The sequence below is a fragment of the Mchenga conophoros genome, linkage group LG8, assembly GCF_057382185.1.
Source record: "Mchenga conophoros isolate Kocher_MC1m ecotype Shallow Benthic linkage group LG8, M_conophoros_male_GT1.1, whole genome shotgun sequence".
Taxonomy (NCBI): Eukaryota; Metazoa; Chordata; class Actinopteri; order Cichliformes; family Cichlidae; genus Mchenga; species Mchenga conophoros.
This window is the reverse complement of record NC_140533.1, coordinates 19,797,918-19,825,828: the sequence shown is the minus strand read 5'-3', so window position 1 is coordinate 19,825,828 and position 27,911 is coordinate 19,797,918. Positions and strand designations below refer to the sequence as shown.

At 37.5% G+C, this 27,911-nt stretch overlaps 2 protein-coding genes across 3 annotated transcripts; one reads left to right on the top strand and one right to left on the bottom strand.

The window, feature by feature from the left end:
• tbata (thymus, brain and testes associated) lies at window positions 1-16,649 on the bottom strand. 2 transcript variants are annotated; one of them, XM_085284795.1, is made up of 9 exons: window positions 16,349-16,647; window positions 9,593-9,811; window positions 6,707-6,871; window positions 6,501-6,589; window positions 6,095-6,244; window positions 5,668-5,749; window positions 4,435-4,600; window positions 4,305-4,345; window positions 5-3,711 (listed from the first exon to the last, which is right to left on the bottom strand). In XM_085284795.1, the coding sequence occupies exons 2-9, from the start codon at window positions 9,783-9,785 to the stop codon at window positions 3,623-3,625; spliced, it is 975 nt and encodes a 324-aa protein (XP_085140921.1). In that variant the 5' UTR covers window positions 9,786-9,811; window positions 16,349-16,647; the 3' UTR covers window positions 5-3,622. The 2 variants fall into 2 exon arrangements, with proteins under 2 accessions (XP_085140922.1, XP_085140921.1); XM_085284796.1 differs by lacking the exon at window positions 9,593-9,811 and having other exon boundaries at window positions 1-3,711; window positions 16,349-16,649.
• Window positions 16,361-26,495, top strand: qrfprb (pyroglutamylated RFamide peptide receptor b). Its single transcript, XM_085284794.1, has 6 exons — window positions 16,361-16,922; window positions 18,131-18,289; window positions 19,513-19,574; window positions 20,077-20,312; window positions 22,263-22,360; window positions 22,490-26,495. The coding sequence occupies exons 1-6, from the start codon at window positions 16,556-16,558 to the stop codon at window positions 22,885-22,887; spliced, it is 1,320 nt and encodes a 439-aa protein (XP_085140920.1). The 5' UTR covers window positions 16,361-16,555; the 3' UTR covers window positions 22,888-26,495.
• The last annotated feature ends 1,416 nt before the right edge of the window (window positions 26,496-27,911 follow it).

Genomic DNA, 27,911 nt, shown 5'->3' with positions numbered 1-27,911 from the left:
ATATACGTTTCACATTTGAACAACATAATATCACATTATTACAATATACATAATTATCAAGTTCGTACAATATAAATATTATATTGTATATTGTATTATATAAGATACCACTTTAGCAATTTTTAAGCAATAAGTGTGATTGTACAGGATTTTGTTAGAGCCTTTCTTTTTCTGCCAAAAAGAGAATGCAAATATCCCAGCTGTTATTTTTGAATTTAAACATGCACTTAATCTCCAGCCTACTGCTGTCAATCATATGTAGCAAAAGATCAATATGGCTAAAAATTCAGCCAGGGACTTGGCCCCAGGAATGGCATTAAGGATTTTTAGTCAGGTTTAGACTGAAATATAACTCAATGACTATAGGGCAGGTTACTGAAAAATGTACAGTAATACAGATGTTGACTGAACTGACTTCTCCCTTTCAGCTGGCCAGCTTTTTTACTTACTCTGTAAAAAGAAATCTACAAATTGTTTTGGGAATTTATAATAAAAATATTATAAATGATCTTTTAATCTACTTGTGAATTTGTTGAACCTTATTTTAATGTGGCACTCGGTTTGGAGCAGAAAGTGACCATCCTCTGGAGCATAGTCAGAGACTCTGTAGAGATGAGCAATGGAATAAATCACTTTGACAGCATGCAAAAGTGTCCTTGAGTCTCTGTTTAGCAATAGTAGAAATTCTCATCATGCTACATAATTTAAAGTGTTGATGCAGATTTATGTCACTGCTCGTGTCTCGTGTCTCTCCTTGTGTCTCCCCAGTCTGTAGTCTTATTCGTGTCTACATGTTCCATGTTGTCAAGCTTGTGTTGTCTTGTCAAAGTCCCATTTTGAAGAGTAGTGTTTCTATGTTCAGTGTGTTTAGTTTTACTTCCCTGTGGTGTCAGGTTCATTTGTATCAGCGGTGTTTCTCCAGGTGTTTCCACTTCCCTCATTACCCTCCTGTGTATTTAAGTCCTCTGTCTCCTTCTGTTCAGTGTTGCTTTATCTGTCCAACTTGCTTCATGTGACCTTAGGTCTCAGGATTTTCTTAGCTGCTGTTCAGGTTCATGTTTAGATTACTTCACGCTAAAGTTTTACATGTACCTGTTCAGCTTCATGTTCTCGTTTTTATGTTTAGTTTAGCTGTCCCCAGTTTAGTTTAGTTTTGGTTATGCCCCTGTTCGCCTTGTCTTGTTTTCTTTTCTTGTATTCAGCCTAATAAATGGCTCGGTTTGTGTTACACTTAGTTTTTCTTTCTTCCATGTCCACTTTGCAAACACACCGGCCGCCCGGCCATAACAGGTAGGTTAAAAATTGGTCTTTTTAACCTACTAAGTACTGAAACTGCAGGGGGGGTTTTGCTTTGTTTTTTGTTTTTATTTGAACTATTTGACCATCAAATTGTCACTACTTATTAATCAAGAGTTTTTAATCACTGTGACTTTACACTGAGCTGCAAACTGCTCTGGTGTGTTTGCAAAACACAATTATTTTTCTTCTGCCCCTTGGCTGCCTCCAAAAATTAATTTCTGAACGAAGGCAGTCCTGATGGAATCCAGTGTTAGTTCGTAACAGATGTGAGTTATTGCTGTTATTGAAGACCAAACTCTCACTTCAGGCGTACAGGGACCAAAAAACCTGTAATGTGCCCTATGCCTCCTACTCTTGAATCATCCTCACAAAGGTGACTTCTTGAAGTCTATACATCATATGGTTGAGCTAATTCTCACCTACCCCAGAGCATCCTTGAGAGGGTAAAGAGCTTTTCCAGTTTAACACAATCATGAAGGAAGCAACACTTTCATTCCTGAATCACAGTTTTGACAAACAGGCAGGCTAAACTTCAATAACTATGATCTCCCTAAGGTTGGAACACACTGTCTGCTCCTTATTGTTAAATATATAAATAGACATACACTCATCAGCCACTTTGTTAGGTTGGTCCACACTGGTCAGATAAGGTGTTAGTAATGCCATTGTCTTCGAGGATTAAATTAAAGGTTAAATCACATGTCGGAGTGACTTAATTACACAAATTGATCTTTGAAGTAATTCTGGAAGCAATATGAAACCTAAATTGAAAAAACATTTAATCTGTTAGCTGCATAAACTAAAAAAAAAAAAAAAGGCTTTGCAGGTGGGGGATCTATTTTCTTCTTTTCTTAACTTTTTGTTGTTGTTTTTTTCCCTGTGCTGTTACAGTTAGGTTTATAACAGATGAAAAACAAAATTAAGGCAACAGGGAGTACTTTGTTGGTTGCTAATGGTTTCAGAAAACATTATGAAAGATTTTATAATGGGCTTCATTACACACAAAAACTTGTAAACATGACAAAATGCAGGCATTCACCACACAGCGTCAATAATGCCTTAGGGGGCAATATTCTTGCGCATGTAGTGTTTGGTAGACACAAAGAAGAGAGAAAGCAGCGGCACTGAGCTGCAATGGTGAATGTGAAAACTCTGACTTCTTAGAGCTTCTGAAATTTACTTTCTTCAAAGTCCTTGGTTGAAAAGGAAAAGCATGGCATCTATGTTAGTTTTAAAAGAAGAGATATAGAAGAAAGGCTGGTTCAGGACAGAAAATCTTACATAGCATAAACTGTTAAAAGTATTCACTATCATATCTATATGTCATAATTTTTGTTGACCAGTTTATGACTCGATTGCCTTTTTTTTTTTTTTTTTGCTGCAAAAAAATAAAATAAAAACAGTTGATAGTTTTGTATATCACTTAAATGTATTGGCCTACACATTAGCGGATAATTTAAAAGGAATGCAGTACATTATGTAGCGTAATATATATTAAGGGCTAAAATTATGATAATAATGACTTAGTCATAGGAGTAGTTGTAAAAGATCTTTGCACATTAATGCAGCAATAAATATTTTGGTATATATAAAATTACAGGCACACTTATCAAATAGGTACTTTTATTTTTCATAAATGAACTGATTTATTCATGAGCTGTTGCTTGTTTCTTACTTCATCTGTTAAGCAGAACCTGACTCTGGCTTGATTTTCATTGTTTGTTTCTCTAACAGTCTTCATTGTTCTGCTCTTGATTCTCTTCCATGCTGCAGTAGAAATATATACAGTAAGATACTAAAATAAGACTGAAGCTTTTAGTATAAGTTAAAACTCACATTATTTTGTCTGGCCACTCCTATATGTTTATATGTTTTATATATAAAATCAGGATAGCTAGGGTAAGCTCTTTGACTTTTTTCAAAAAGAAGAAGATAATTTCTGCTATATCTCCATTTATCGAGGTTTGCCACCCTGCCAAAAGTAAACATAATTGTTATTCTTTACACAGACATTTCCTTTTTTATTGCTTTATTTGAAAAGTAAAATAGGAAAAACTGATCAAATCTTCAGATTACTAAATTTATATATATATATTATTTATTAAATGTTGCTTCAATCAGTTTCTAACCATGATACCTTTGAAAGCTAATAAGCAATTATGTAACAGTATCCACAATTATTACACTGCACAATCACATCTACAGCATATAATCCTATTGATTAACAAATGAAAATAAAGATAAGCTAACTAGGTATTAGGCTACATTTCTCATAGCACAGAAATAATACAATATAGCTAGTTTCTAGGAAGATTATTGAGCTCTATGCATTATCCCCCTCCTGAAGTGAAGGAACCTGAACACTTTCAGCCTCTGAATGGACTGCCAGGACTTCTGCATCACCAATCCGCTCTGCAAAGAACACTCATGTCAGATTCATGCTAAGAGAGTAATTTTCCACATACTACAGATCCACATATCAAAAAAAGTGGAAACTCATTATGTTACACAGCTGTTTTCTGAATTTATTGGTTCTGACTCACAGCAGATTTTAAATTTGCTCTTATTTGAGCTGCTCAATATTAATATGAATAATTGGATCCCTTCTAAAATGCATTACTTATTTCCGCAAATGCCTTTCCGTTAGTTCTGCTTTAAATAGGGCATTATTTTTTAACTTTCACAAAAAGGAATCATTTAAAGAAGCCTAAGTCAATCAAGACAAAATCACTGGAGGAAAAGGAGCATTTATAAGAAGAGGCTGGCTGAGGATGTCAGTCCAAAAAACTCATGCCAGCAAAAGAAGCTCAGAGAAGAGCTGCCATTCAAGCCAAGGACAGACATAAACAGTGTGGCTTAGGGTGGCTTTGTAAAATGTAAAGGCCAAGCTGTATATTAAATATACTCCGAAAGACAAGAAAAATTAAACTGTGCAAAACTTTACATGTTAAAATCATTTTTAAAAATACATACGTAACAGAGAAAGTCAAGCATAATCAAATTACCTGGTTTTTCATCAATGGCAGTTTGATTGACTTGGTGTGAACTGTGGAAGTGAATAAACAAGATTAAAACACATTTAGCTTGAAACATTTCTGTGCCAAAAAAGGGCAAAATCTGACACTTCACTCTAACCTCCTCCTGTGTGGTTTTCCCCATGGCTGCTCAAATGATGCTGCATACACAGACGGAGACGCTCCTGGATGAAACGGCTGTAGCTGCTGGAAGTTCCGCTGGTTATGGACAGAGAGGTCGACACCGTCCAGAGCTTGTCTGATCATCCCCATCACCAGATCTTTTTCTGCAGTTGATCAACAGTACAACAAGAGTAAAAACAAAATTTAAATATTTACCGTAAAAGTGAATTAAGGTAATTCTATAACCATTATTTTTGTGCTGTCTCCTGCCCCACCCTGAGCCTGGTTCTGTCTGAGGTTTCTTCCTGTTTAAAGGGAGTTTTCTCCTTCCCATTGTGGCCAAGTGCTTACTCACACGAGGTCGTCTAATTGTTGGGGTTTTCTCTTCATTATTGTATGGTCCTTACCATATAATATAAAATTCCTTGGGGCAAGTATTGTTGTGATGTAACACTATATCAAAAAAAGTAAATTGAATCGAAGAAAAACAATGTATGTACCTTTAAGCACCAGGTGGTTCTGTGTTACAATCTTTTTCAACGGCATTTGAAAGGTTTTTAAAGCTGATCATCAGGCTGGATCATGTGACTCTAAACAATCCCTTTGCTATGCTGCAATAGCCCTAGTCCACCAGAGAGGCTTCCAAATGTACACTGAGCATTTCTTCCCAACTAACTTTCCCTCCACTACTGTATTTAAACATTAGTAATTATTCATCTCTAGCTCTCCTACAGTGTGTCTGTCATCCTGTCTCTCTCTGCTCTCTTTCCCCTCACCCCCCACCGGTCACAGTGGATGGCAGCCCCTCCCTTGATCTCGTTCTGTCAGAAGTATATTCCTGTTAAAACAAGCTTTTTGCCCCTCTCATCAAGTAAATGCTCATAGAGGGTCATGTGATTATTGAAATTATTGGAGTACAGCAGTTTGTGAAATATTCAGACCAGCCCGTCTGGCACCAACAACCATACCATGTTCAATGTCAAATAAATTGCCCAACTCTGATGATGAGATATTGGCATTACTAAGCAGTTAAAAGAGCAACCTAAAAAAGTGGCCAGTGTGCATAGAAAAAATCCAAAGTGACAAATTAATTGCTAAAAAAGTAGGAGGGGGATGCAGTGCCAGACTCTTGAAAGTGCATGTATTAGGAAATGGTTTAAAGAACGCTTATTTATAACTGGAAATGGTAGTGTGCATATCTCTGCTGTGTGTGTGGAATGAGGATTTTTACCTCTTTGGCCTGAAAGAAGAAGCCACTGCTGCACTGTGGAGAGAGAGTCTGTCTGCAGGATCTGACAAAGTATCTCCAAAACCTGACAAGAAAGCGACAGACCGTCACAACAGTAGCTCAGAGATCACATGAAGTTTTATTGAACTTATTAGTGAACTTCTCAAGAAACTTGGTGACAGTGTTTTGCCAGAGGATATTTTTCAGATATCTAATTAAGTGGAACTTTGACCAAAAGCTGTACCCTCTGTGATGTTGGATCTTGCCTTTTTAACCCTTTTTGTTTGTTTGTTTGTTTGTTTGTTTGTTTGTTTGTTTGTTTGTTTGTTTGTTTGTTTGTTTGTTTGTTTGTTTGTTTGTTTGTTTGTTTTAACCCAAAAACACCTCATATTATACAGTACAACTCAGGATCAGTTAACCAGTATTTTACCATAAGTTCTTGATCATGGAAGGGTTGAGGATGGCTCATGCGCTGGTATTGAGATTTGCACAGGTAGGACTTGGAGGATGGAGGAATAAGTCTGCCAGTCTGAGCTGAATATTGAGTCTTTCGTCGGACAAACTTTTCCTCTGGTTGTTCCTGCAGTACATGGATACATTTTTCCAGTATGAAATCTTCTTGAGTTAGAAAGAAACTGAAGAACTCTACAAAATTAACTTAAATTAGAAAATATGTAAAAAAAAATGTAAAAATGTGAAGGTATTAATAAGTATACTGTCACATCCAATCTCTAAATTCCCTTTACCATCAGGCACTGGATAGCCATAATCAAACAAAGGATTTTTTACTGTGTGTCAAGTACTGTAAAAATACATGAGAATTCAATTATTAATACCTCTCTTTTGTTCTTTTGTGTTTGGGAAGTTAGACTGATTTTTGCAGCCATTTCTTTGAGTTCATCTCTCCAGGCATCTGACAATAGTGCTGTGAAAAAAGAAACAATTACAAAACGATTAAAGCCATTACTCAAAATTGGCTTCTTTGGGGGCCATTAGAAAAGACATAAAGACATTTAGGTGTCATATATGTTAGTAGACATACCTGATTTAGTTTTGTCTCCGCAGACTCCATAAAGATTTTGAGCAAGCTGAAAAGCTGGCTCTGCTGCTTTCCTGTTTATGTGGCTCTTGAGAAGTGGATGAGGAAATAACGACGACGTGACACACCAATCATCTCTTACCATGCAAATTGGTCTGCCTGTGAATCCTGTGGGAATGAGAAATGCTCAGTATTCACCCTGCTCACAGAAAAGTGCTTTAGAGGCACAAATCCATCGAAGCAGTACAATTTAAAAAAAAAACTGGAGCCAGCAGAATCCCTGCTGAGAATAAACGTGATGAGTTCATGGGAACCTCAGGGATGTAACCTTCTTTTCTACCAGTAGTGCAGTAAATTTGTCTATTCATGTTACATATTAGCATTCCAGGTGCCCAAACAGCTGCTTGAAATATTTCATATAGAGCAGGTTGTGAAAGAAGGAAGACTTCAAGAATGAAGACCTTGTTAATGGCTTTAGCTCATATATTAACTTTAATTAGCTCTGACAGGTAATCACCTCGAGTCAGAATTAATTAGTACGCAAACAGATTGTTATTCAGTGTGTCCCAGGTAGATTAGATAATAACCTCTAAATTAATGCAGCAAAGAGACTTCGCAGTCTCAAGTTGAAAAGCATTTGGTAATGACAAAGCGAAAATGCTAATTGAGGACAGCAGGATAAGATGTTAACAAAACATTTAAAGGTTTGTAGGAGATACACTCTAAAAACGCTGATGTACTATAGCTAACTTGCAAGACAGAAAAAATATCATTTGGTATAGTTTTGTTTGTTTTAATCATATTACATTTGTATTTATGATGCAACTAAATTTTACTTGTGAACACGAGCTTATGAAAGAGCCTCACAAACCACTACACACTTCTAACATGTTGTGGGAGAAGTTTGCCTTCAGCACTTTCTGCCAGGCTTTCTAACACATGGTAGACACGGGAAAGGGTTTTACTGAACCTAAATTTGGATGTGTTTTTTTTTTTCTTTTTCCCAAACCTAACAACCTGGATCAAAGTGGAAAAAGATGAAAATAATAAGCCAGCACTGACTTTAGTTAACAAATACAAACTCCAGTCTCCTGGGTGAAAATATCTTTGAGCAATTATTCCAGCACAGTCTCCTACCTTCATAGACTTTATTACTCCTTACTTTAACTGAATTTCAGTGATGGATGGATACTTTCTTGGACACACTTAATTTGATTCAGTTAAACAGTTATTCAGTTATTTGCTATGATTTCTTCAATAAGTTGTTTACTTCTTGTTTGCATAAACAGTGCAAAGCATTACGCTAAATATCACTGACAAATTATATATAGTGTGTCCAATTATCAGGGCAGCTTTAATAAAAGCTGCCTCTCAATGGAAACAAATTTAAAGATAGATAGATAGATAGATAGATAGATAGATAGATAGATAGATAGATAGATAGATAGATAGATAGATAGATAGATAGATAGATAGATAGATAGATAGATAGATAGATAGATAGATAGATAGATAGATAGATAGATAGATAGATAGATAGATAGATAGATAGATAGATAGATAGATAGATAGACACACATACATACAGCACAACATACATATTTGATAATGTTAATAAACTTGAATTAAGTGCACAAAAATCTGGATGATTAAATGTCTAAATTAAATGTTTAAATGCTTAGGGACATTTAACCAGATATAATGAACAAATCATTAAAAGTCGAAACTTACCACAACATTACGTAATAAGTTTGTATAACATTTTGAGCAGTACCGCAGTACAAAACGCCTAATTACCTATGCTTAACAGCAACATGCACCTACAAAAATGCATATATAAAATGGCATGTAGGTAATTTTGTAGACTGGACTAATTCACATGAGGTCCCTTATGTACATTTATACACTAAGTTATCCTATATTAAAATTTTGATATAGTCGCTAAACACAAATAATACTGACATGGGAAAACAATCACAATTTGACATTGTTACATCAAAAACTTGTATATTCCATATTTGTTAAATTATTTTATTATTATTGTGATTGTCTTTCACAGTCACGCCCAACCCATCCTCTCTTGCAGTGGTGGGTGTGGCTTAGAAAATCCCAGACAGGCACCCCTGTGTTCCATCCATCCTGTTGGATGCTGCTGTAAGACATACCCACAGACCAGCCTGACCCACTCTTCCCCACCTGACATAACCACTTACCTGCCAGCCTGTCTGACCCACTCTCACCCCACTTGCCAAAGTCACTTACCTTCATAGAGCATTAAAGCGAAGCTCTTAGGAAAGGAGACGAGCCAATTCTGTTTTATAGAGACTTACCTCAACAGCTCTGGCCAAGGAAAAAGAGACACAACTATTTGATAAATGCTGAAGTCATTTACCAGGGCCTGTGTTTGGTTCCTGCTGAACAACTGCTAATAGATTCAAAGACTCCATGTTTTACTGAAGTACCTTGTTGTCATTTTTATTTCAGAATACTTAGCATGAATACTTAATATTTAATTACAATTAAATGATTTTATCATAAGGTGTTTAACTGTTTTAAGTCCATAAATACTAAATCACCTGCAATTTAGTCTGTTGGCAGGTGATTGCAAGGCAACAACATAAATACAACATAATATGAGACATACATAAGAACCTTCAAGAACCTGAGCTGCGTCAGGCCCAGTTTTAGCTGAGATTTTTGTGTGTTACAGTTATATCATTTGAATCAAGATGGGAGCTAGAGTATTGTCTTATGTTTACTTCTTAAAGATGCTTCTTATTTATAGCACCTCAAACACACATGTAAAAAAACATATCTTGGGCTTTATTTGAAAATAATACATTTAATAAAATAAATAGATATCTTCCGCTTGCCCAGCTGTTTGCTCACCTTGAATATGCCTCATCCTGTGTGGATGAGGGTTGTGCCGGGAGAAGAATGAGTGGTGACTCAAGGCACCAAAACATGGACTGCTTTTTGTAAGCGTATTGGTAAATTCAGGAGTGAATGGAAAATGGTTAATCTGAGCAAATTTCCCTTCAGCTGTCATCCCCCTCGATTCCAGGCTGTGTGCTCTCGACATGTCTGGGCTGAAAGCTTTGTCTCAGTCTGTATGAATGAAGGAAAAGTTGTTGAGTTAAGTCCTATTTTGAAATAAGGTGACAGAATGTCAAAACCCCAGCATTCAAAACTACTTTGATTGCAAAGTTATGAACATACATGCTAAACATAAATAAATAAATAAACAAAAATCAAGAACTAAGACCATTAGAACCCAAACTTTCCTTTGAAACCCACCTCCCACGCCCTTAAATGTATAACATGAAAATAATTACAACTTTAGCCAGAAAATTGCTCAGAAGAAGCACCCTACCTCTGAAAACAGGCACCAGCTTACAGCCTAAGGTCTGCAGTGCTATGTGGTGTTTTTGTTGCCAAGAAACCTAAACTAAACAAAGGTGTCTGAGCACTGCGACACTGAGCCACTTCATTCAGACACCGTTTTCATATGCAAAGCAGAATATATTCATGCTATTCTGCAGTGATTTAGGCAAATCTCAAAGAAAAAAAAGAAAAAAAAAGCACCGCTTAGTTTTTACCACAAAATTGAATTTACTTTCCTACCTTTGACTGTTTTAATGTGGTCTTGCTGTATTGTTCTAGCAAAAAAAACCTATTCGCTTTAGATTCAGATTGCGACGTATACAACCTTCTCAACACTCGTAAATAAAGAACTGCAAGCCAAGGGTCATGTGACCAGATGTAGGCGCAGCAGGAAATCTGACTGCAGGACTATTACTAAAACTAAAACTCTTAGTTTTGCAAATGGAACAATAGCAACTTGTTACATGACAGTTACATTAAAGATCCAACATGAAAGACAAACCACTTGCATTTCTTTAAGTTAAATTATCTTTCATTTCTCTAATAATATTTTATTAGCAGTTCTACTGCACAGTTCTCCCCTGCAGGCAAATCTGTTGCATCTAATAAGACGAGCATCAGATTAGTTTACAGTAGCTAGAGAGGCATCCCATGGGCACTGCTTATTGCCAATATTAGACGGCTATGAGAGTTTTCAGCAATCAGTCCCTCCCAAAATCTTGCATTTTTGTTTTATTTCTTGGAAAATAAAACTCATTCTCAGCCAGTGCGGTCTATTAGTGCTGAACATCTTGCATAGCCATAAATAATTAGCAGCCTTCTTTTAAATTCACAGTCTCTTGTATATATGACACGTCTTTTAGAGGTAGAAGTAAGGTAGAGTGAACCTCAAGGCAATACACAATGTGCACAATGCTTATTATTCCTTCCTCTTGTTGTTTGTAGGTGAGGTCATAGCTCTGTGTGCTTTGCTTTGTATTAGCTTAATTTAAACTACTTAGGTGAATATATTGTCAGGTCTTGAGAATGATCCATCAATGGAGTAGTCATTTTGCAGCCTCACTTTTCAATAAACAGTTGAAGAAATGGGATATAACCCAATCCATATCTCAACTGTCAGTGCAAACTGTATTTGGATACGCTTCACTGAACACAGACAATGTGTAGGGGTATTCAGAAACATTAGTGATTCATACCACTGCAAGAACTTTAAGAGAAATACAGCAACCTTTTATTCTCGCCAGGTTACACAGGGCAGCATTTCAACAAAGGCAGTTGAAAATATGTCTAAGCTTCTTCCTGGACTCAGGGTCAACCACATGATCCAGAAGCAGGGTCAAGGTGCTGTTTGATGTCCTTTTCAAGATTGAGTTAGATAAAATAGAATAGGAAGGATACAGAGAGTGTAGGACGTTTTCACAGTAAAGCAGGTGTGAACCTTGATCAAGCGATCCTCATTTATTTAGAATATAAGGCAAAAGACAAATAGTGAATGAGTATGCTTTTCATACACAATGGAAATGTTTTTATATTGATCATATTTATTTATATTACCACTTATATCCTAGCAGTATTTAGGTCACCAGTTGACAGCAGAAATGGCCTGCACGTGTGCATACAGACATATTGATTCTCTGGAGCATTTAATGATATTATGTGTTGCAGATGAGAAAACCATTTGCAATTTTAGATTGACTTACTGTTAAAATGCAGAAACATTCGTCTTTCAGATGGGTGTGTTCATGTTCATGTTACAAACCTAATTCATGTTACGGGAATGTTACCGATCTATATTGTGTTGTGTTATAATGAATGATTTATTTTTGGTTCCTATTACTGTTGCTTTAGTATAAGCTGCATTTTACTGCCAGATTAAGTTAAAGTGCTTTGAACTTAATCTGGCAATAAAATTTTTTAGACTACCTGTTATAAAAACAAGAAAACACCAGTTTTTTTTTAGAAAGCATTCATGAGAATTGTTTAAAACCGAAAACTATTCTTAGTTATCAGACAAATAAGAAAACAAATTTACTTTTTTATGCACAAATTTGAGCTGGCCCACTGAATTTCTGTGAGAAGTCAGAAATTAATCGAGCATAACATTCAACCACTAAAACATTTTTTTATGTTGAGGAATGCCAGTAAAAATGCAAGTAAATAACTGTAATTTGGCACAGCTTGAACATACAGTTGCAGTAACTATTATAGAAACATTAAAAATTTAATTTATTAATTAATTAAAAAATTATATGGCCAACTTATGGCTGAGTATAACAAAAATGTAATCCCAAATAAAATGTCCACCACTGCAACAAATCACTCAGCACAATGCGACACATCACTGCTGTCTAATGTATAGGTTTTGTGTTTGCTTTCTGTCAGATAGAGATGCAGTTCTATGGGTTAATCTCCTGTCTGGTTGGTGGATGGAACTTAATAAAAACTAGATATCCCTCTCTGAAGGTAAGGGCATTCATCATCACAGGCCTCCAATACTTGCTGAGACATCTTTTTTTTTATGTAAGTCTGTCCTTGAAATAGTTGAACGAGGGTGTACACCAAACTAGGACTCAAAAATCTAATCAGAAATCTCATTTCTATCGGTGGGTAAAAAGAGTTTATGGTTAACTTCGTGGCGTGAATCCCCAACTGCATGCCTGCATGCTTTGGCTGCCATAAAGAAATATTGCGTAGAGTAATTTAAATAAGCACGTAGTACAAAAATGCTAATGTTAAAGAGTTAAGCTGACTCTTGGAACAAGGATGGAACTTAATAAGGAATGTGGAAGGAAGGAGTTGATCTTTTTCAAAGTGGAAAAGGTAAACAATTTTTCTAAAGAGACGTCTTGGGATACTGTACTTCAAATATAAAGAGTCCCAGGTATAGATTCATAGATTGAATTTTTTATTTCTTTTTTTTTTTTTGGCTGATTTGCAAACTATGCAGTATTTTATTGCATGTACTGACTTTATGCAGTACTGTGAGCAAATATTTCCCCCTTCCTGATTTGGTTTTCTTTCTGTCGGATGAAATTCCTCCAAAGCAAAATTAGAGTTATTGCCACTTATCACACACACTTTACTCCTACCAACGGTGTCACAACCAGTTATGACATTTAGGGGGCAATTTTTTTTCCCTTAATAAATGACTCAGGAAACTCAGGAAAGGGGGCAAATACTTTTTCACAGAACTGTAGAGAGACATCAATCATCATCTGGTTGGTAAAGTCGTCAAGAGAGCTCAAAGTTATTTTTACATAAATATTCAACAAGTCAGTTAAAAATCCAGTCAGACAAGATTAGAAATGAATCATTAATCAGTATTTGTTTAATCCCTGTCTGGTTTTTCTACTGAACCTTGAAAGATAACTGTTGTGGTTAGGCGTAGCTTTGGGTCACGTGGTGTTGGTAATAGTGATAGTGGTTGCTATATCACCTGTTCACGTCCCGAGGGTATTTTTGTGAATGAGTGGGTGATGGGGGAAGTCGAGTTTTGCTGACCGCTCAAGCTTAGAATGTTTTTGATCACTGTTTTTCTACGGATTTTAAGGATTTGATAACAAATAAAGGAGTTTTAACCTGGAACTTTGACTTACGTTTTAAACAGCGGGCGCGTCAACATTATTCCCCTATTCAGCTGCTCGGCGACTCAAAGGCTTGACAGTCACCAATAATAATTTAAAAATCAGTCTGCATTTTATCATCTCCTCATAAGGGCCCAATATTGTCTAGACTAAACACGAAATACTTCTAAATATTTCTTTCTTTTAAAGTGCAAAAATAAGTGAAGGGGGGAAATTATATGTTTTCTCTATTTCAGCTGATTCATTTCACCTTGGTAGAAATTTGTCTTGTCCATCTCTGTCCAACTGTGTTTTTATACTGACCTCTTAACCAACAGCGGGTGTAGTCATTTTCTGTTGACCTGCACTTGTAGGTGTGCCGGCGGAGGAAAAACATAACATGTAAGAACTAATATGAGTGTTAGCATTTTTGTTGAAAATGTGAAGAAAAATTACACTGATCTCCTTCTATTTGATCTCCTAGATGATCATTTCTGTAGCCCTTCCTTTCTTCTATTCACACACCTGTAACTCGTGGATGTTTTGTGCCATGCACCGTCATACCCGAAGACTCAGAATATCTATTTTTGCACCTCTTGTTTACAGCATGCTGTGCATCAAAATCTAATTTTCTAAAATTACCTTTTCTCCTGTGCCTTCAGTTAAACAAATTAAGTTGCTGTCCTCAGTGAATGATTTTTTTTCACTTGCATATATATTCACTTGTCAGATACACCTGATCTACTGAACTACTCATTAAGCATCTTATCAGCCAATCACACTGCAGCAATTCAATGTATTTAGGCATGTAGACATTGTCAAGATGACCTGCTGAAGTTCAAACCGAGCATCAGAATGTGGAAGAAAGCAATTTAAGTGACTTTGAACATGGATGTCTATACCATACAAACTGGTCTGAATATTTCAGAAACTGCTGATTTACTGGGGTTTTCCCAGACGGTTGACTCTGGGCCAAAGCTCAGATGAGTGTGGACAGACTGCTTGGGGCTGATAGGAAGTCATCAGTAACTCAAACAACCACTCGTTATAACCAAAGTATGCAAATGAGCATCAAATGAATGCACAACTCATTCAACCTTGAAGCAGATAAGCTACAACAGCAGAAGAAGAGAAAGAACTGACCCAGCAGCATCAAGTTTGAGGAGATCAATAGTTTCTTCCTCCTCTCTCCACCTTTCTTTCACCCCATCCTTCTTCTTGGGACGTTTTTTTTTTAAAACTCTAATCTAAATACATGTACTGAAATACACAAATAAAATTGCCATAACTTGACCTCATGTTGCCTGCTTCTTTTCTTGTGTGTCTGTGGATGTAAAACAGTAACACACTTTCTGCTCTGTGTCTTTAATTGTAAATAAATGCTATTGTTTTCATTTTAAAATGCAGTGCAAAAAACTTCTGCTCTAAATCTAGAATCATAAATAAATCAGTACACGGCTGTTTCACACCTTAAGGTTCACACTCCCTTGCTACCTACCAGAGTCCTCGAAGAGACAAAAGATTCTTCCTGTGGAGCTGTCTGCTTCCCCCAACTTCCTTACTAGACCCCCACCATTTGTCTTACTGTATGAGTGTGAGACATGTTAAAATCCAGTGGCACCAAGGTATCATACAATAAAATAATGTGATTAACCATGACAATGAGTGAACTACCCTTGTCAGATCTTAGCACAATAGCTCACAGGATGAGCATAAAAGGATGTACAGCTGACAAGTCTGCACCGACTGTGTGATGAAAGGGAGAAAATTTCAAAAGCAATGAAATTTGAAAGTGTAATGTAAAAAACGACTTGATGAGAATTTAGATAAGATGCAGTGTTTTCAGGTTTCATGCATTTAATAAGCTGTCTAATCAATTCTACTCATTTTTCCAGAAAATGTAATTTATTTATTTTTTATTTAATGAACACAACAGAAACTCAGAGAGTTCCTTGATCATCAAAGTAGCAAAAGCCCGCTGAGCTAGTTCCTACAAATGTTGTAGGAAGTTTGCAATGCCAAACAAAAAACTTTAAAGGTCTTCACCCTGGAAATAAGACAAATAAGACAGGACGCAACAGGCAACCAGTGTCCGATAAATACCCTGTTCACAGTGAAGCTTTTAAGTAAAGCTAATCTAAGAATGTGTTAGTAGTATGAATTCTGTGTGTGTCAGTCTACAAAAATAACAAAAGTACTGAGTGGTGTTCCCTGAGGAGACTAAGCTTACTATAGTGAAACTAAAAATGGTGTTAGATGAAACAAATAAGAACCAAAAAATTTCATTTCAGTTCATTTAAAGCTAATTTAATAAGAGAAATGTGTGAGCAGATCAGAGTAATGCCAGAGAAAAAGTCATCAAGTGATTAGATGACATTGTCTTGAAACCACAAAGATCTGTAAAAAAAGAAAATTGCATCCATCCATCAACAAAATCCATCTAGAATTTCAGGGATATTTCAATGTAAAAATGGTTTGAAAAATGTCCAGTTAATTTTCTTAATTAGCACCCTGCATGGAGTGTTAACTAAAAAGAGAAAGTTATAGACGGGTTAATTGTTTTAAACTGCGTGTATTTATAGTTTAACAGGACTAAACGATCTAATCTGAGGATAGAGGCATTTAGAGAGCCTATGGTACAACTTCGTCCATTGGCCTGTCACTTTGTCCTCTGACCAGGGCGGGCGCACACACTCACCCGTACGCGCACACGGAGCACTACATAACTGCAGCAGCAGCAACAGCATCGGGGTCTGGTGGATGAACGAGGCGAGGCAGCAACACCCAGATGCGCACCTGTAGGTTAAAAAAGCAGCTTTCCGCTGAGAGCTCCCGCTGATTGATTTCTTTATTTTACTTTCCCCGTGCAGCCAAGTTCGTCTCAAGGTTGAGGACACAGTTCAGGATGGCCGCAGCTTCGACAAATTCGGGGCAGGGCTCCACTAAAATAACTCCTGAAGTGCTGCAGAAGATGCTCCAGTACTACAACCTGAGCCGTCGGGACTTTATCAACGCCTACAACATCCAGCCGCTCGTCTACATCCCCGAGTTACCGTACAGCGCCAAAACCACCTTCGTGATCATGTATGTGGTTATTTTCGTCTTGGCTCTCGCTGGAAATAGTTTGGTCATCTACATAATTGTGAAGAAACGGACGATACAGACGGCGACAGATATTTTTATTTGCTCTCTGGCGGTCAGCGACCTGCTCATCACTTTCTTCTGCATACCGTTTACTTTGCTGCAGAACATCTCCTCTGAATGGTTCGGCGGTGAGTTATGAACTTATATTAAGCCACCAACTTTTTAACAGTACGTCAGGCACGAGGATCGTTTTCTCGATAAGAATAAGATTTAAATATTAAATCGCGAGACTGCTGCTGTGAGGGGATACAATGTGCCATTAGGTTACACCTCGGATTATCCATGACTTTAACTAAGCGCACAAGCTGAATAATAATGACACATGCTGCACCTCAGAAAGATGTCCCTTTCTATAAGCCACAGTACAGCTTCAAAAATGCAATGAATGAAATCTAGTACAGCAGCACATTAAAAAAAGAAATGTGCACATTTCAGGCACCAGAGAGAGTCAGTACAGGGTGGGAAAAACATCCTCGGAGGAATGAACTTTTAAAGAGATTCTTGGAACCCCACCATGAGCTAATGCCTTTAAATGGCAGATAAAGACCTCCTGTCTCTTAAAGGCTAAAAAAAAAAAAAACCCAGATGGTTATGAGTCAGAAACCTGAAGGGAGTCACAGCGGGAGGCAAGTGAAGCACCGCTGGCTCCAGACTGCCAGTTGATCATATTTAGTCCCCCAAACCATGCACTGAAGTATTTGTGGATAAGTGGCTGTCGATGTGAACATTTAAATAATTAAATTAACACACTTATGTTTTATTCTAAAATTACAGACTGTTTTCTTGTTATGTCCACTTCTGTTACAGCATAGATAATGAAAGCTCATGCTCATATCAACATTTATTTAATGCAATGGATACTGAATATAATGAATACTGGATAATGGATATAACTAGAACAATTTGTTGTTGTTGCTTTTTATTTTTAAAAGGGGTGATTCTATTTGCAGAGTCTTTAAAGTGCTGTCTCCTCACAGTGTGATAGGGTGTTATTTCAATGTCTTATAGTATCTTAAGGCTTGTACATAACTGTATTAACTCTCAGTGATATGAAGCATTAAATCTACAACCTCTAAAAACACTATATGAATCATTACCTCTTGGGCTTGATGTTAAAAATCAGCATGTGGTTACTAAGTGGGAGCTGATATATTAAACAGTTTTTAACACTGACCTGCAGAAATATTGTTAAAAGCTGACAAACAACCTATCATAGCAAGAACATAGCCAGGTCTGAGCTTGTCATTTTAATAAATAGTCATCATAATTTGTAAAATGTTTCTTCTGCATGCTGCATTATATTCATTATTATATTTTTATTTTTTTTTACTTGCAGGGGTTCTGGTTTGCAAGACTGTTCCATTCATACAGACTACAGCCATAGTGACAGGCATCCTAACAATGACCTGCATTGCTATTGAGAGATACCAGGGTATTGTATTCCCACTGAAAATGAGGAGGCAGTATTCGTCCAGAAGAGCATACAAGATGCTAGGTATTGATTGTTTACCAGAGTGGCATGTTGTACTTATGCATCCTCTGTTATGTGAGAAATATCGCAGCAATGCTGATTCACAGATAGAAATACATGGGGTTTTACATGTGCGTGTTGCCTACACTGCAAAGCTCAGAATTCTGCATGCCAAATTGACAAGACACTTATCAGAGATTCAAATAAAGCAAGTGTTACTCTCGAGCAAACATGCGTGTGAAATCTTTTTAGTTACACTCTTCTCAGAATCAGCCAGATGCTGAAAAATTGATCAAACAGCACTTTGTAGCGCAAATGGATAATGATCCAAAGTACACTGCAAAAGCAACCCAGGAGCTTATGAAGGCAGAAAATGGGATATTCTTCAATTGGCAGGGGGCTCACCTTATCTCAACTCAACAGGACATTGTGTTTAGTTACTTTAGACAAAACTAAAGGCAGAAAGAAGCACAAACAGGCAGCAACTGAAGATGGCTGCAGCAAAGTCCCAGCAGAGCATCTTAAGGAAGGAAATGCAGGATTTGGTGATGTCCATGGGTTCTAGATCTCTGGCAGTCATTGACTGTAAAGAGTTTTCATCCAAGTATTAAAAAAATAATCCTTAGGCTATATATCTAAAAATGGGTACCCTGTGGGACAGGGTATAAAAATATCGGTAATTCAGCAACAGTTAATACAAATCCTTCCTTAAACCTATTGAGTTAAACCTGAAAGTATGTACACCAATCACATCCTGACTGTTTAATTTAAATAGTTTCTAGGGGAAATAAATTCCCACAAGTATTCAGTGGTGAAGGTTAAGTATTGCCTGCCATTATTTTGTTCTTAAGTGGTTATTCTAAATTGGTCACAGGTCTGTAAGTGGGGTTAAGTAACAACCCCCCCACCCCCCACCCCACCCCACCCACCCACCCTCTTTAAGAAATACTCCTTTTAAATTTAAACCATGTCTAAAAAAGTCAATACATTATGCCATACAATGTCTGGTGTTATGGGTTGGGCTTTGCATTATTGGAATAAAGAAGAAAGAAAAATGCAGGTATCTCACAGAGATTGCACACGATTGACAGATTATGAATTACGTAAGAGAGGTATTTAATTATAGGGCTACTGCGACTGCTGTTTGTCACTAAAAAGTTGCTCTCCTTGAAATGCCTTAGCAGACACAGTATTAAAGTTATAGGTTTTCTATTTGATGGTATTAAATACTTGTTTGTTTCTTGCAGGACTTGTATGGATTGCCTCAGTGATAGTGGGCTCACCAATGCTGTTTGTGCAACAGTTAAAGGTAAGTGCCCTTCAAAAAACACATAAGATTGCCTTTTTTAGCTTGAAGAAGGTTCACATTCCTGGTAATCCCTCTGAACACAACAGATGAAAAGACATGTTGGCTTTATCTTAACTTTCCACCTGAATCAGGCTCTAAATTCACTCACAGCAGAGCCACAAATGTTGTGAATAGATGCTTTTTAATTGAGATTTAATTAAAATTTTAAACTACCCTAATTTTAATCTTGTGTTTGGGGTTTGGTTTTATTAAAGCTGTAAAAGTAATAATTTTTAGTTGGTGGGATGGCATAACATGATTATACCATATGCTATGTCCTCTCGGGGAAGCCTACTACTATCAGATGGCCTCCTTGGCACACCAAACCTGTCAGAAAAAAAATGCATCAGTGTGAATCAAATGTAGTAAAGCATTGGATAAAAACCACCCTGTCAGTCAGACCTACTTCAGCTGTCTTGACCGTTCTTCCATGACTAAAAGCTTTTCTTTTTCCATATCTCAGGTGAAGTACGATTTCTTGTACGATCACTACCATGTGTGTTGTCAGGAGAGCTGGAGCTCGGTGACTCACAGGCAGGCGTACACCACCTTCATCATGGTGGCCCTTTTCCTGCTCCCTTTGGCAGCCATGCTATTCCTCTACACATGCATTGGCATAGAGTTGTGGATCCGCAAGAGGGTGGGTGATGCCTCAGTCCTCAGCACCATGAACCACAGGGAGATCAGTAAGATATCAAGGTGGGTTAGACAAGTCTGATGGAGATATTTAACCGCCATATTTATTTGTAGATGACATTTCGTTTCAGTTTGGCCTTGTTTGCATTCCAATTAACAGAAATGAACTGTCAATAGTTGAGGGTGGAAGGTCAAGAATGGGGGCACTGTTGTTGCATTATTGCCCTTGCTGCATGGTCTAGTCATCTTTACAAAAAGAAATGAACCTGCTCTTCAAAAAAAAAATAATAATAATTTAAACTATAAACTTTTTTTTTATTTTTTATTTTTTTGGTTAATTCAACAGTTAAGCAAAGAAAGAAGAAGAAAAAGAACACCTGTATTTAAAAAATAAGGAGATTAGGTGACATCTACTTGCATGCCATGTTAGTTGTTCATTTTACGCTATTAATATCAGTGCAAGACTGACAGCAATCCAAAGAAATTACAGTTAGATTCAAGGGAAGGACAGAACATTATCTTTACTGACTGAAACTAACATTAACAGGTGGTTTGCAAGAAGATGCAACACCTGCTCTCCGCTGTACTCCACTCTACTCTCCTGGACATAAACTATTAGTCATTTGAGCAATGTTGTTGCTCTTGTGGAGAGAACATGTGAAAGGCAGAGACTGAAATGGGTATATGTTTATACATTTAGGGCCAGGAGAATCGTTAGGGCACTGCACTTAAGATACTTTTGCCACCAGGTAGCATAGTTTGGACCTGCAATATGTGATACTGGCTGAGTTCATTAAAGATTTATTGTATTGTGAAAAAGAAAGCTTTTATAGGACTCTAAGTAAAACTTTAAAGCTTCCATCAGAATTAAGAGATCAAGCAGCAGCCAAGTACTGCTAATCAAATACACTTGATTAACTGACTATCAGCTATGTTCGAGCACCTTATAAAAGTTGAGGTTTTGGCAGTTTGGTGTTCTAAAGTATTTAGGTGTGTCAACACAGTGCCGATTTCTTTACAGCAAATGAAACCCGAGGTCAGACTGTGCAATGCTCAGGGAAACTAGAAAAGATCAAGGAGCTACATCTCAGTTAGCATGTTAAATGTTAATGTTCATGACAGTAGAATTAGAAAGAGATTGGATAAATATGGCTTGGTAGAAGCGTTGCCAGGAGAAAAACTCATCTTTCTAAAAATAAGTTAGGTTAGTGTTTCCAAGATTTCATCTAAAGAAAGCACAAATTTCTAAATAATGTCCTTTGCACAGAGGAGAAAGCACAGATGTTTGGCTGTAATGCACAACACCACATTTGGCAAAAAGCAAACAGAGCGTATCAGAACAAACACATCATACCAACTTTCAAAAACAGTGATGGAGGGTTGATTTGGACTTTTTTTTACAGCTACAGGATCAGAAAACCTTACAGACATCAAGTCAACCATGAAATCCTCTGTATACCAAAGTATTCTGGAGTCAAATTTGAGGCCATTTATCCGACAGCTAAAGCTTGGCCAAAACTGGGTCATACAACAGTACGATGATCCCGAGCACAGAAGCAAATCTCCAACAGTTTTGCTGAGAATAGAAATTACTCAAGGTGTCACAAATGCACAAAGTTCAGACCTCTACCTTACTGGAATGCTGTGGTGGGACCTTAAGGGAGCTGTGCAGGAACAAATATCCAAAATCCTCAATGAACTCAAACAACGTTGTAAAGAAGAATAGGCTAGAATTTCTCCACAAAGATGTGAGAGTTCAGAAAACAGCTTCTTCGAGGTACTGCTGCTAAAGGTGATTACGTCTTTTGAAGAAATTCACACAAATACAGACTCACTTCCACAGTGACTCACTGTTGCATCTCTCTGGTACATTCCAATGCAAGAAGAGTGCCATGATTAATGTTCCTGGTCACACCTGCTTTTTCCCTGCAATAAGACGTGTTACATTTGTGTAGTTTACATTTTTTTATATAACGATTTTGATCTTTTGATTTTTTTTTTAACCTTCTACAGGAAAAAGAAAAGGGCTGTGAAAATGATGATCACCATTGTTCTGCTATTCACAATTTGCTGGGCACCCTTCCACACAGTCCACATGCTGTTTGAATACTGTAAGCATTGCCTGGTGCATTAAGGGGTCTGTGGTTTCAGGAGTAAATAAAAAAAGATCTTGCTTAAGTGCACATTTCCATTTATTAAAAGCCTCAATCCTCTTTATGTGTAATTATCCTGTCCTCCAGATGACCTGGAGAACAAATACGACGGAGTCACACTCAACATGATCATCGCCACTGTTCAGGCCATCGGGTTCTTCAACAGCTTCAACAATCCCATCGTCTACGCCTTCATGAACGAGAACTTCAAGAAGAGTTGCTTTTCCACCCTCTCCCACTGCGTTCGAAAGCCTACCCAGCAGAGTGGCGCTGTGGCGGCGCCTAGACTGAGTGTGCAGTTCATCAAACCCCAAAGTAGAGAAGACTTCCTGGAGCCAGACGAAGGCAATAGCCTGGAGCCGCACTCAGCAGAGAAGGGCCCTTCGACGTCATCACACGGAGAGAGCTCCCTGGAAATAATGGGAGAGAAAATCTCCACCATTCAAACGGAGCTCCCTGCAAACAGCTCCTCTCAAGTAAAATGAGAAGGAACTGTCCCGGATCTGAGGTGTTTTAACTGCTTACCTTGGATTGCCACGCTTGCTGTCAATTATTTTCACTTGGGGCCAGCAGCTGCAAGGCCATCAAATGTGATTTCACGTTTCACTGATGTGGCTGAAAGATGCAAAAGTCCAACAGCTTGATAATTTATCTCTGCAGAGCAAGGAGTTAGGGAATGTATTCCCATGCTGGTCAGGAGCGCAGAAGAAAGATTGTTAATGAATATCACAAAGAGACACTTTAACTATAAACTGAGTATAGGGTGATCAGACCCTACTGAGAAATCATTTCCGCTTGTCTCTAAAATCTGGAGGACATTCAGCAGTTCTTCGTGAAAGCATAATAATGCATGAGTGTTCAATGTCACCCCAAATGATCTGAAATTGTATTACGGCACAGCAGGAACTGTTTGGAAATGAAAATGTAGAGGACGTTGCAGAGCTATGCTTTTAGAAGAGATGCCTAATCTTTCACCGACAGCTAAATTCGCATTAAGTTTGCATTTGCATTCAAGTCAGCAAAAACACCTCGTTTCAGGTTAATTCAGTTGAAAACCTTTAAGATCAGAGATTAACCTCTTTCCATGAGTCACCATCCTTTAGATACAAATTTTTATTATATCACAGAATGTGTGTAAGCCTATTTTGGACTATTTAATCATAAGCTGAGCAGGTGAAATCATAAGAAAGTAAATATAGCCACTGTACAGTTTAATAAGATTAAATCTCACAATACATGAAGGGATGAATACTAATTTTCAAACCTCTTCGCACTGTCGGCTGTCTTAATACACTGCTTTGCAAGGTTGCTGCTGCATACAAAAATAATCTTCGTCTGAGCTCACAACAACGGGTGCGTCAATCAGAACACACAAACATGGCAAACCCAACACATGCACAACACATTATGTCAGCATTTGAAGTTGTACATCCTTATGTCTTAATAACTGGAAGAAATCTGCACAACGTGTTAAACACAGATCTGCCCCTCTTTGTAGAAACCAGCATCCTACAGGAACAAAGTCACAGAAACACAGCAGGAAAGGGTTCAAGGGGCTTTGCTTTGATGCTTTTACAGAATGAATCACAGTTTACACAACTGTTCTAACTGTGGAACAGTCAGACTGGGCTGTATCCCTAGTTCAGTCTCTCACTGGCCATTGTTTACACCATGATCCATTATAATTGCCCTAATCTAAAAGGTTCTCTCTTCTGTTGTCCACCACGTCTCCCTCTGTGAGCCATTTTAAATCTTCTATCTTATCCAGCCACTACTAAACAGAATTCTGCTTTCAGGAATATAGATGAAAATATGAACAATAGCACTTGAATAAGCTTGCAAAGCGTATTTTAACAAAACATACAGTCATATTTAATTTCCTAAATGGCTGTCCATCTGACAACATCAATGAAAATTGGAATGGAAGTGGGTGGTCATAAATTTAAGGCTTTCTTAATGACTCAAAGTGCTTTGGACTACAAGCCAAATCGACTCCATTTATAAGTGATGCAGACAGAGTAAAACATTTAGAGGGTAAAACATACTCCACATTTATTCACAATGTAATGTGTGAAGGCTGTAGTCGCTGATGTTTTTTGTGCAAAAAGCAATGCAAACGCGAACACAAAGAAAGTGATCAGTGGTTGTTCTGTTGACCGTCTGAAGAGTTTTAGAAATGCATACTGAATGCTGAACAATGAATGTAAACAAAATGAGGTGTTATCATGACAGAAAGTCTGTCTGCCTTTTATTTTATCACCGACTGTGGAAGAATGAGATGTTCAAAAGAGTGAAACAGCCTAAACCTGCTGGATATACTCGAGCGAGTAAGCGAGGTACAAGTTGTGACTGTGGACTTCTTATAAAAACACAAACAGAAGAGTTTGTAAAGTCGGTCTGTGTAATATTTTTGCGACTCTGATGTCTTTAGTGTTAAAGTTTAAGTACCTGTTCATTTTGGTGTTAAACTTTCTGTCTTGGAGCTCATCAATTGTGCTTAAGGGAAAATACATATATATATATATATATTTCTAGGTTATCTATATTTGGCCTAGATTTGCTTTGCACGTTTTTAAGTATTTCATTCCAAAGCCTTAAATAATCCCTGTCAGCGCGGAAGATAATGGTATTGTATATAGACAGGGTCTGCAACGAGACCAGGCTTAGTCTTTAGTGCAGCCCCGGGTAGGGGAGGAGCTTAGCTTCTCTTAAACCATGGCTGTTACCGGTACTTACCGGTGTACTGTTGTGAAACTGTGGAAGTTTTAAAAATATTATCAATATGCTACTTTTAGCATGCATTTTGAGTTTTCATGAATCATGCTAAAATTTGCAATAGAGTGCACTACTGTAAATAAGCAGCATCTCTCCGCCTCAGTGGTACTGAACAATCAGACAGCCTTCTTATCTCATTGCTGACAACATGTTGGATATAAAACTGCCCGTTTCTACTATCTAACACACACAACCTTTGCATGACAGGATGCGCACAATCCACGATCCTAAACACAAGTTTCATGCTACATATGAGCGTGCTCACCAGAATCAAATCAGGGTTTCAGAAAAGTTTTAATAGGAGCTCAAATTGTGTTTATTCCTTGCAGCCACTTGCAAACGTGTCAGCTGTAGTTAAATCTGTGAAACTGGAGACGCTTATTAAACTCTGAGGAAAGACTCCTACAGCAGCATACAGCAACACATGATTTCAGCTCCTTTTAATCTTTTATCAAACTCAGATTACATGAATTATTGGTGAATCCCATTGATAGCCGCCTAAAGGTGCATAGCATGTGCCTTTTGTGTTCTCTGAGCATGAAGTTCAGGCTTTGCATCAGTTTTAGTATTTTTCTGATTTTTGACTGATTGTGATTGCCCGGATTATCAAATGTAATTGGATGATGCTTCGTGTGTGCTTAAAGCTATGTTTAGTTTAAACAGCTGGGCCCTAATGATGCTTTAATTTTGATGTGTTCTGCAGCCTTTTTGAATCATTTCAGCTGTTGAAACAGCACTGTCTTTGTGTCATGGGACCTCTTGATTTACAAATTTACACAGCACTGAGCAATGCTCTGATTAATAAAAGAGTAAATCAGGAGAAAGCCCCTGCTGTTTTTCTTTGGAGATCAGAAATATGCTGTTCATTTTCAGTAGTATTTCCACTTTATATCTTATTATCCTGTAGTTTATGGCTTTGAAGTAAAAGGCTATAAATGTCTGTCAAATCTTAGCTCTTGGAGAGAAAGCTCACATAAGCAGTAGTATTTTATGCTCTTGATGTAGTAAAATATTCCTCTCTATGGTTACTAAAGCGCTCTGTGGTAAGTAGTCTGTGCTGGTAACAATAGCTTGACTTTACTTTTTACAACTGTGCAGGATTTAAAGATTTCATTGACAATCAACCCATCGTTCATTTAAAAGACCGTGACTGGACTGAAGGATGTTACCAGACGAAGCTTAAAGGAGTGAACGGGAATTCACTGCGACATGTTATCACTTAAGCATGAGCAGGCTATATTTGTGTACGAGAAGACCGGATCGATTACTGCTTATTTCATGAATTATTTCTTGTGCATTAAAGAGCTCTTTCTGTAAATTCCAGGTCTCTGGATATTTTTTTAGAGTCAGAATTCCTTTTGACAGCAAAACTCACTTTTGATACAGTACTGCAAAAAAGTCTTGTGCCACTTCATCTTTTCCAGTTTTTGCTTCCAAAGAGTCTGAGCAATTTCAAATGTTAAAATTTAAAGTGGTCTTGAGCAATCCGGTCTTTAAGTCTGACGTCACTAGCCGTGTCTGGGCCTAAACTCCGCTGCAGGTCCATATATCAAACAATCACTGTGGCATTACTGAGAGTTGAAAAACTGTCTAAAGTCTTTCATCTTTAATAAAATGATCAGCGTTCTGCTCTACCAGGTGTAACAATTGAGTTTAACATCCAGCCATCCGTGAAAACGGAATTTAACGGAGTTAGAAGTTAGCAGGAAGTTAGCTCTCTAGCTTCCATCTAAATACAATATAGCATGTCCTGACTGTGGGGTTTTGGAAACAAATTAAAACGTACAGCTCTGCTATCACTTCCAACATAAATGAAGACAGAAAACTAAACAGCAGTGACGTTTGTAGGGTTACTGAAGTTTGGCTAGCTGGTATATAATGATGTGCTACGTGACCGCTAGTGACACAGCTATGTTAGCTATAAACAAGCTAACTTTTTTTCCACTCGATAAAAGTTAACGTGAGTGTTCTCGGTAGTCAGGAACAAATGTAATCGCATGGCAGGAGGCTGTAAATGGACCAGACTTCAGTCAGGAGAACAACTGAGATAATCCATCCACAATACGAGGTTAGTCATTCATATACTGCTGCATGGGCTGGGCTGTAGTTACATCGTAAGGTTTTAAAAACTGAGCTTAAATAAATGATTAGTGGTAATAAAAGCCGAGGGAGGTCAACAGTGATCACTGAGTGTTTTAGGAGCTTTTTGAGATTAAATAGAAGAAAATACAAAACATTAAACATGTTAACAACACAAAAGCCATATTAAACGCAGACTACTTTAGGCCCGGAAGTAGGATTCGTCACGTCATCACTTAAAGACCGGATAGTTCGAAAGGTTTTTTAAACGTTTTAGGACACTGGCTCCCTTTTGACTCTTTTATAGTCCAGTCCATGAAGCTGAACATTTCTGGAGGAATGCTTATTGTTTGTTGAACCAGTTAACACTTACCTATGAATCATTCAAGCATACATAAGGCTCTATAGTCAAGGCTTGAACCATGGTTATAATTAAACACAGCAGACAACTTAGCAAAAAAAAAAAAACATTTTAAATTGCATCTTTAGGCACTTGATTATAAACAGCTTAGATAGATAGAAAAGCTTATACATAGATTTAGAAGCAAAATAAGTAATTTTCATAGCAGTGTATTAAGTTTTATGCTTAAGTCCCACCCTTTTCAGTGCTAAATTTAGACAGTTTGAATAATACTGGAGAGAACAGGCTGGGTAT

Coding starts and splice junctions, on each gene's coding strand:
- tbata (XM_085284795.1), bottom strand. CDS start 9,785: ATGTCGAGAGCACACAGCCTGGAATCGAGGGGGATGACAGCTGAAGGG. Junction 5,750..6,094: donor TCCATGATCAAGAACTTATG/GTAAAATACTGG, acceptor CTTTCTTGTCAG/GTTTTGGAGATACTTTGTCA. Junction 4,346..4,434: donor GGAAAACCACACAGGAGGAG/GTTAGAGTGAAG, acceptor TCACTTCCACAG/TTCACACCAAGTCAATCAAA.
- qrfprb (XM_085284794.1), top strand. CDS start 16,556: ATGGCCGCAGCTTCGACAAATTCGGGGCAGGGCTCCACTAAAATAACT. Junction 18,290..19,512: donor AAGAGCATACAAGATGCTAG/GTATTGATTGTT, acceptor TGTTTCTTGCAG/GACTTGTATGGATTGCCTCA. Junction 20,313..22,262: donor GAGATCAGTAAGATATCAAG/GTGGGTTAGACA, acceptor AACCTTCTACAG/GAAAAAGAAAAGGGCTGTGA.